The 10,184-nt window shown below is 42.3% G+C and overlaps 1 protein-coding gene across 1 annotated transcript; it reads left to right on the top strand.

Moving 5' to 3' along the window:
* Positions 1–714: 714 nt before the first annotated feature.
* On the top strand, positions 715–6,178 carry sox19b (SRY-box transcription factor 19b). The gene is made up of 2 exons (XM_064931211.1): positions 715–1,764; positions 3,749–6,178. The coding sequence occupies exons 1-2, from the start codon at positions 1,109–1,111 to the stop codon at positions 3,993–3,995; spliced, it is 903 nt and encodes a 300-aa protein (XP_064787283.1). The 5' UTR covers positions 715–1,108; the 3' UTR covers positions 3,996–6,178.
* The last annotated feature ends 4,006 nt before the right edge of the window (positions 6,179–10,184 follow it).

Here is a 10,184-nt window from a genome sequence, read left to right as displayed (position 1 = left end):
TTAGAAAAGCGTCTATTTGGCTGAACCAACAGACCTCATTCTCATGGAACCCCACGGGTATTCTTTGCGCCATTGTAATCGTATCAATACCATGTAAAGAAGCTGCAAACGTCTTTATAGGCTAACAATCGTTTGAACGAGGTCAGACGTCTAGAAAATCAGCAGACACACTCTGACACAACACCCTGTGTCGATGCGTTTGGTAAAGTTATTTTGCTGTTGTTGTGGACTTTGTTGTTGTGGTTACAAGTGCAACTGAAGTAGCCTTCTATTCAATAGCCTTAAAATTGTCTTGACATTATCATGAAAGAAATACATCGATTAAATGTGTTAAAATATATTAATGTTTTATAATACGTTTACATGCTATGTGTTTTACTCTTTTTTCTTTACTCATGGAAGCACAGCAAGTAGACCAATTTTATACACACCGATCCATGCGCACGCTGTGTGCCAAACTACAAATGCTATCGAATGATTTTTAAACGTTTCATTATAATAATTGGAGCTAAAAACACACTTTTAAATGGGTGTATCGGGATTATTCCGTCTTCTCATTGAAAAGCACACGGTCTCTCTCACACGCTTTCTTTTGCTCATCAACAAGTGCCCGCTCTTCCAGCACATGCAGCTCGCGCCGGACCCAACTATGGTGATGCAAATGAGCGCGCGCACCGCGGAAGCCCATCGCGCCCAGGGATTGGCCCCGACTCTTGGAATACAATTATCTCGGAAAAACCCGACGAGTGAAAGGGAAGAACTTTTTGTCATCACGCAGGTCTCTTCAGTTTGAGAGAATCGAAGTGCTACAAGTGGTTGTCTGCAACTACGCCGAGAACCTGCTGACTGAAGGACTGTTTTGTTTGTTTTTAAAACAGCGCAAACATTTCTCTCCCATGATTGAGGTAATGACCACTTTAAACACCAACTCGTAATTTAATCCCTGTGGTTCGAAGCGGGTGTGTCTTCTGTGTTCTTATTAGTTAATTAGGAACACTTGGTGCGTTCGGCTTCGCCTTTAACAGGCGACAGAGGCTGTGACTGTTTAGTTATCCATTTTTAAATTTGATTTATTTTGAACTGAGACACTTTTTCAAAGTTCCAAACAATGTATAGCATGATGGAACACGAACTGAAGCCTTCTGGGCAACAACAACAACAGCAGCACCACCACCAAACGGCCCAGGGCATGTCCCCGGTTACCGGAAACATTGGCAACTCTCACCTGGGGTCCAAATCCGTGTGCCCTCCGGGCGGGGACCCAATGGACAAGGTCAAAAGGCCCATGAATGCCTTCATGGTGTGGTCCAGGGGCCAGCGCCGCAAGATGGCCCAGGAGAACCCCAAGATGCACAATTCTGAGATCAGCAAGCGGCTTGGCGCGGAGTGGAAGCTGCTGACCGACGCAGAGAAGCGTCCGTTCATCGACGAAGCCAAGCGCCTCAGGGCAGTGCACATGAAGGATTATCCCGACTACAAGTACAAGCCACGGCGCAAGACCAAGCCCCTGCTCAAGAAGGACAACCAGATGGCGAAGTACCCTCTCTCCGCCGGGAACCTGCTGGCCGCAGCGGCCGCGCAGGGCCAAGGTGGGAGCGCCAGAATGGAGAGTTACGGGTGGGGCCCGGCGGGAGGTTACGCTGGGATGCAGAACGAGGCCCTCGGCTACACTCAGCAGCTGCACCGCTATGACCTGTCCGCGCTCCAGTATCCCCAGGCCATGACTGCAGCACAGACGTATATGAATGGAGCCAACACCTACAGGTAGGCTATGTTCGGTTCCATTCTTCGACGTATTCTTGTAAATAACTCGAGGGACATGTAACGTTACATGCGCCTAGACTACACGTAATTCCTGTTTGGGTAATTTTTGTAAAGCTTTTAAATTAAAAGGTTGATGCGTGTACTTGTTTTTCCATTATGCCCGTCAGCTCCACTAAATTGAGCATTTATCATTTGATTATTTGGTCTATTCAGTATTGTAAGCTTGAAGAGATCACCCTGGTAAACCTTGGTCTACTTCAACACTTGCTTGAAAGTTTGTCCTGCTTTAAATGGCCTCTATATAAAGTATCATCTGAATGGAAGATGTGATATCAGTAATGATAACGAGTGCATGGTTATCTGTAATGATAACCAGGCACTCACTTTCTCGAAGTCAGACAGTGGAAGGCTATTGAAGATGAAGAATCAATGTCCTAATCATCGAAACCAATTGTTTAACCCAATTAAATGGTATCGGTATAGGCTACCTTAGGCCTAATTACAACAACACAATAATACGTTGTGGCTGATATTCTGAAAGCCAAGATCAATTCTTAAACACTTTAACATTTACTTTTTACTGCTTTGTCAATTGCACCAGGCCTATTTCAATATTTGTAGTCTTTACCTACCCTATTTCGTTATGGTTTTAAAATATATATTCGACAGTTAGAATAATGGTCTTTAATTGTTTATCCCATCTAATTAGTTGAGTTACAATAGTCAATATTCCCATGGGCAAACACTTCAACACACTAGCACAAGTGGATCTGATCATCTGTTAGTTGCCAAACTGGATCTGCTAGCCTGTCAGAAAGGACGATTCATTATTACCAGTGTCATGACTCTCGACAACTGTCACCCACCCAGCACAGAGCCAAAACTTTTGTTTTCTTTTTGCAAATTATATATTTTTTCAGAAGATGGCTTGTTTTTTTTGTTTAAGAAATGGTAGATCTACTGCACATATTTTATGATATTATAATTTAGATTATTTTGCCAAAGAACCTGTGTAGGCCTAAAACTCGTATGTTAGAACTGTAATTGTAATAATTAGTTAAAATATGCTACCTTTTGTCTTAAGAACTTTACTCAATATTTAAAAGGTTATTCGTATGAGTTTAATATAGGTTGTTTACTTGTTTTCAGGCCGTTGGCATGAACACGTGAAGAGGCCCACTATGTGAAAGCTTTGTTTGTGTGGGCCTTCACCCTCAATCCTCTAGTCCGCTTCAATGCCGCCTTCCAGGCCTCTTCTAGAGAAAATATAACACAAAAGTGTACTTTGAAAGGAGTTAAGTCTTACGATATTTTAAAATGTTCTCACCTGAAGTTTAGTTGGTTTATGGTGAATTCTGATTAGCTGTAGTGAACCTAAAGGAGCATATCTGTCGTTCACTTTACAGTGCGGTAGTCATGTTGGTGGCCTAACCAGTCTGGACCTGCCCTAGCTGTCCCCAGCCCCACGCCCAAGCCCCATGCCTTTTGTAAACATGGTGAATTCCATCACGTGTATAGGGCTCTCCCTTCGGGGGACTGGCAGTTCTTTCATGTTGGTCACATCAATCAAGTCTGTTATGCATCATAATCATATTTATTCAGATGGGTTGGTCTTTCAATCAATATGCCCTTTTATTACAAAACAACTTAAAATGAAACTCACTGAACTGCAAATTACACCATATTGAGTTTGAGGCCATTTCAAAAGGGTGCAATGTAGTTTTTGTTGCTTGAAAGCGCTTTGAGATTCTTTTATGTAATGAATAGTGCTACTGAAGTTAATTATTAGAACATTTCAGATGCATAGAATAGTGTAATGGGTTGTTCAATATATGCTCCAACTCTACCTGAATTGTGACTTCAGTTGCATGGCCCAAAAATGTCACACCATAGCATTTTTCACTATAGCATGTCACATTTTGACATTGCATGGCATAACATTGATATTGTCCAGTCGCTAACTGTACCCATCTCGCCTCCCCAGCCCCATGTCCTACAGCAGCAGCACCCAGCAGCCCAGCCCGGTCATGTCCATGGTGAAGCCAGAGCCAGTATCACACTCCCCGACTGGTGGACCTAACCACCACCGTGGGCCTCTCCAAGGGGACCTGAGAGATATGATCAGTATGTACATCCCCGGGGGGGACGCCAGTGACCCGGCTGCCCAGAGAGGAGGCTACAGTGTCCAGCAACACTATCTCAGTGGGACCGTTCCCCTCAGTCATATCTAGGGACCAGTGGGGGTAGTGACTGGGACTGATGTTGGGTGTGCCCGGACACAAGTTAAAACGCACCCCCGGAACTGAACACCACAGCCTTAGACACACTCATTATGGTTCCGTGTTGCATTAAAAACAGCAGTGACTTTATAGGAAAGGTTATTTTTCTACCTCTGCAATTTTAAATAGAATCCCTTCATCTGCCCCATCCCGTCCCAAGACTGGGTGGTTTGTTCAGTCTCCCATCCACTATTTGGATGAAGACCTGTCCCTTCTCTTTGAACTATGAAGGACTGCTGTATTGTATATACGATCTTTACTTCTCTCCATGATGACAACTTTTGTTTGTGTACATATTATATATTTTTTCTCTTTGACAAAACTGACATTGACATCCACAATCTTGGTTCAGAAACTCCCAGGCTCTATGTATGTTTCAAGACTCCATAAAGTTCACAACATTCCATTGTATTCTCCTACTGGCACGGTAGCGTCAGCCCCTTGGGTTGATGGGTAATCATCACGACCTAAACCAACCGGGATGGAGACACGACTTCTCTCAAATGGCACCCTATTACCCATCATGCCCAAATTAGGATCCGAGCACTATGGGCTCTGGTCAGAAGTAGTGCACTATAAAGGGAATAGGATGCCATTTGGGATGCAAGCACAAAACCCACAATGGAGGGGCCCCACCACAGGAACACAACACACTGGGAACTGGGTTAGCCAATCAAGGTCCTCCAAAGGCCAGTGACATACAAATCACATGACCTGCCACAAGGCTTGAAAAGATTCTGATTCCAGAACTGGGGGTGTGTGGCCCAATGGGACCTCTCTCAGAACGGATCGTGTCAAATCAACTAGATGTCTTCTAGTGAAGTGAACTAGATGGAGAAATGCACATAACTTGAATGAAGTGACTTATTTTTTTTATATGTATGTATGGCCTCTTTGTTATGTGCTCTTGTTTTTGAAGCCAATCTGATCCCATAGGATGACATGGTATAGTCTGTTGTCCAATCTCATGAGTTCACTGAATACAATGGAAAACAGTACATGAAATGATTTTAACTCCTGTTTAGTAGCCGCAACTGTCCAAACCACATACCAATGCATTTTAGTTTAGTTTGAGTATAAAATGTTTAACATAACAGCATGGTTTAAAGTTAACATTACGCCTTGTTCCTGCAATGCGTTTTAATGCACCATATTATTGTTTGTTAGTCAACTATTTTGACCCTTTTTTTGTAAATGTTTGGAGTTACGCTGCTGGCAAAGTCCCAAGTTGCTATTACTGCTTACTGTTCAAATACCCTCTGTATTCTGCAGGCTTTAACTTTGTTCATAGAACACGCTTAACTGTTATACAAATTCTGCATTCCATTTAATTGTTTACTTCAGCTCAGTTTTAGCTAGATATTTTTTACCAAATACATGTTAATGTTCTCTAGTTTGGCAACTGTGTATGGATTTCTACTCTTTAGACTTGTTCAACCAAGCACTGTTATGACACACTGCCTGGGCAACTAACAGTGGAGAATAAAATTAATTTTATTTTACAATAAACTTCTGTTATCCAACTTCTCATGTTTTGTATTTGAGCTGTCAGTTGTCTGCTTGAGGTATTTTCAGATACCGTGTAACATTTTCCTATTAATTATTCTACAAAAGGAGTTTATCTCAAGTTGCTTGAACAAGACTTAAGGGGTGATGGTTAATGTTCCTTCATTTGACAGCCCCTGCTAACCCACATTTCTGATAATTTAGTCGACCAGTGCTGCTTAAAGTTTTTTCTATATATATATATATAGAAAAAAATGTCTGTTTGATAGAACTTGTCCTGTTTTGACAGTCTCCTAGTATTGTGCAATACAAACATGAACTTGGTTGCATTGACATTTAAATTAGTACCTAAACTTTTATAAGTCGAGGTAGGGTTAATTTAAATTAATAATTAAACACTGTTTACATTGCAATCCAAGTGTGTTAAACTGAACTTTATTCTGTTATCTTTTATTTAGGTCAATCCTGGTTGTGTGTATAGTGAGGAAAAAGGCTTGCAACTTGATGTGCATAGTGTATACATTTTTAAGGCCCTGATACTAAGGTTTTACATTTTTTTTAAACTCATGTTCACATGTGGCAAGGATGACAAGTATTAATAAAAATTACAACTCTGGTCTACAAATATATTTCTTGTTGCAGGCTTTCAGCAGTTTCTTGGAACATTCAGCCATGACTTTTCTAAGCTATATTACATTGTTCACTGCACTCTTGTAGGCCTATTCCGTTTTTTTCCAATTGAGTCTTTTCACAACGATAACGCACCATAAGCTATTCTATATGGGACATGTCTGACACAGAATAGATTTAAATTGTGCCAGTTGGCATAATACACAGATTACACACGTCAGATTGAGAGGTCGATTCAAAGAAGGTTTTGATATGGGAATCTTTAGGAGCCGGATTTATATTTCGATTGAGATGGCCTACTTTGTCGGGCAAAGTTCAGAAATAAATGGCATAATACAGGCTTAAATAAATTCAAGTGCGGGATACTAACTTAATCCAATAGTTAAAGCAAGACAATGGACCTACGTTTTTATGCTTTTGTTATAAAGGTGACTGCTAATGTTTTACAACACATGTTTCATTTGCTCCTATTCAGCTATGGCAGCTCAGCTGTTTGAGTTATACCTCATCTGTCCGCGGAAATCATTACACAAAATAACAATCGCAGGCCTGACATCACGCGCTCAATCAAAACGAGCTGAGTTTACGTTTAAACAGTGGCACCACAGGTGGACACAGTTATGCTTGGGGATGCTTAAAATACAACATTCGAGGGAGTCAGACAAAAAGTTTTGGGAGATGGTAGAAGAACAGAGGCGTCCGGGGTGCAGGAGAGGCGCGAGGAGAAGGGGGAGTGGTGTAGAGTGATTTAGGGTCGATCATTTACTTCTTCTTTTAAACCCCCCTCCCTCCCCTCTCCTGAGATAAAGCGGGTGGCTGGCCCGCTCGTAATTGTCAGTTTCGGAGGCACATTGTCAGTAGCTTTTGAGCTCGCAGGTGCACATAGTAAAGCCGCGGAGTCTTCGCAGACTCCCCCAGAGAGCTTTGTTCCCTTTCTCTCGCTCCCCCGCGGAGCAGAAAATTAGCGTTGCATTCGGGGGGCTTCGTCGCCCCCTTTTCTCCAGCTCAGGCTTAACCCTTTCACCGCCTGTCGCAATTCTCATGGAAATTGAAGAGCCTGCGCAGGCTAATCGCAGAGTAGAGGGGAGGGGAGGATGGGAGAGAAGCTCGAGGAAGAGATGAGTGGAGTGCGTTGATGGGGGGGAGAGTAAGCCCTACACCCTCTTTCGCTCTCTCTCTCTCTCAATTCAATTTAAGGGACTATATTGGCATGGGAAACATTTGTTTACATTGCCAAAGCAACTGAAATAGATCAAATTTACAGTAAACATTACACTCACAAAAGTTTCAAAATAATAGGCATTTCAAATGTCATATGTCTATATACAGTGTTGTAATGATGTGCAAATAGTTAAAGTACAAAAGGTAAAATAAATAAACATAAATATAGGCTGTATTTACTATGGTGTTTCTTCTTCACTGGTTGCCCTTTTCTTGTGGCAACAGATCACAAATATTGCAGCTGTGATTGCACACTGTGGTATTTCACCCAATGGATATGGGAGTTTATCAAAATTGGATTTGTTTTCGAATTCTTTGTGGGTCTGTGAAATATGTGTCTCTAATATGGTCATACATTTGGCAGGAGGTTAGGAAGGGCAGCTCAGTTTCTTCCTAATTTCGTGGGCAGCGGGCACATAGCCTGTCTTCTCTTCAGAGCCAGGTCTGCCCTAGGTGGCATTTCTCAATAGCAAGGATATGCTCATTGATCTGTACATAGTCAAAGATTTCCTTAATATTGGGTCAGTCACAGTGGTCAGGTATTCTGCCACTGTGTACTCTCTGTTTTGGGCCAAATAGCATTCTGGTTTGCTGTTTTTTTGTAAATGATTTCCTATGTGTCAAGTAATTATCTTTCTGTTTTCTCATTATTTGGTTGGGTCTAATTGTGTTGCTGCCTTGGGGCTCTGTGGGGTTTGTTTGTGTTTGTGAACAGAGCCCCAGGACCAGCTTGTTTAGGGGGCTCTTCTCCAGGTTAATTTCTCTGTAGGTGATGGCTTTGTTATGGAAGGTTTGGGAATCGCCTCCTTTTAGTTGGTTGCAGAATTTAAGAGCTCTTTTCTGGATTTTGATAATTAGCGAGTTTTCATTATTTGGTGTTTTACATCTCTCTCTCTCACTCTCTCTTTCCCTCTATGACAATCTGAAATTCAGGAACCAGCTTTAACATGGCCTGTCGTTTCCCTGGCAATTCAGGGCTGTGAAACTGGACATGAAGCACGTAAATTGGCCGCCACTACACTAGCCCTGGCCCTTAAACATATGCACACCTCGGAATATTAATTTGCTCCAAGCATTTGGATAGTTGAAAAACATGGTTTATTCCAAAATTAGAAAGATAAAGAGAAACGTTAATAAATTGTGTGTGGATAGAACATTTTGTTGCTCCAATTCTTTGACATGAGTGGTGGAACTGTAGAGCCTAGGACTTTTTAAATGGTCAAATATGGGCCTATACGTTTGACAACATTACTTTAGTGATCTATAGCCTGTAATTGGACAACGTCCTTATAAAGGGCCCCTGTATGGCAGAAGTTAGAAAAGTGCCAGCTTGTGCACCCTGTGCATTCAGATGGGGGTTGGTTCTGGTGAGGTTGTTGTAAGGGTCGTGTAGGGGTGGTATGTATTTAGGAAGGAGGATTTCTGGTAGAATCCATCCAATCTCTTAGCAAAGGGCAGTGAGGCTTCAACAAGTGGTTGCCATGGATTTGGTGAGCAGGGGCTAAACAAGTGCGTGGGAGATGCTGGTGGTGTGACTTTTAAAGAGTTAAGAGAAGTTGTAGTCATCAGAAGCAAACAACAGTCTCCTCTATGACTCAGGTGGTCAGGAAAAAATACCCTCAGTTATTTTTTATCTGCAAGTTGACATTTTCCTTAAGCAAGTTGTTGTCTGACACATTTCCTTCTCATATAATAATTTAGCCCCAAATAGATGGTTTGTAAGATGTTTAGTATTATGTAAGATGTTCAGTAGATGTTCATGTTCAGTAACTGTCAACAACATTTCAACTAACTTTCCTCTTATCCTGGGATCCTAACCCTAAACGCCTTCTGTTAGGTAATTTATCCTTTTAGTTATCCTAATGAACGCGCAGCAACTGGCCTCATTGAGTCCCTCTAGATGTGTCAATGAGCTGCACTCAAAGTAGGAGATTGAGGGTTATCTAAAGAGAAAGGGAAACCCTATTTCTATTTCGTAAGCACTGCTATAGGAAACCTCACCATATCAAAAGTTGTCATGGAAACTTCTCGTGCGTATTATTACCTGCATTCTTTGGGGAGCCAAGAAACCACTCCTCTCTCGCACGCAGAGCAGACCAGAGCGCACCCTTTCTGCAACCGCACCCGCTCCGCGCTTACACACATAGTTTACCTAGGACTAGGCAAGGATTTGAGCGTCACAGAAAAGTAAATTAAAATTACCACATCCAATAGTAATAGCACAATTTCTTACGTCTTGTTTTATGTGGCCTTTAATTGACCAGAACCACTATTTGAGGTGTATGCAGAAGCTTATTTGGACAATAAAAAATGGCTATATGTTGGGCAACAGTATCCCAACTAGACACAACCCTTCACACATATTATGAACATAAAATGTGCCCATTTTAAATAAGATATATTTTTTAATAGATATGGGCATAACAACTGTGGTATAGAGGCCTATCAATGGTCATGGAGAGGTTAACTACAGAAATACAGGTTTAAAAACCCTTAACCCCACAGCCCATCAACGTCTGACTGTGTGACTACCAACCAACCACTCCCTTCTCCACGGGTCGTTGAAAGACCTGCTCGTTGCGTTGTTTGCTCGCAGGTGAGCAAGTGGGTGGGTGTCTGCTTCTGGCGCAGCGGCTGACACGAAGGAGAGCGCGAACGGCTGCAATGTCAGTGAACGCCGGATCCGCCGCATTTTTCACCCACCCTCACACGCTCGCAGCTGAACACCCCGAGTCACAGAGTAGCTCGGGGAGCGAGAGAGGAGGGAGGCTACCGGGAAACCCT

Source organism: Oncorhynchus masou, chromosome 23, assembly GCF_036934945.1.
Source record: "Oncorhynchus masou masou isolate Uvic2021 chromosome 23, UVic_Omas_1.1, whole genome shotgun sequence".
NCBI lineage: Eukaryota > Metazoa > Chordata > Actinopteri > Salmoniformes > Salmonidae > Oncorhynchus > Oncorhynchus masou.
Note: the sequence above shows the minus strand (reverse complement) of the source record. Positions and strands in the feature narration are given on the sequence as shown.

Bases quoted from the DNA above. Each gene is read 5' to 3' on its own strand.
- sox19b (XM_064931211.1), top strand. From the start codon at position 1,109: ATGTATAGCATGATGGAACACGAACTGAAGCCTTCTGGGCAACAACAA. The intron at 1,765-3,748 runs GTAGGCTATGTT...TCGCCTCCCCAG, and splicing joins AATGGAGCCAACACCTACAG to CCCCATGTCCTACAGCAGCA.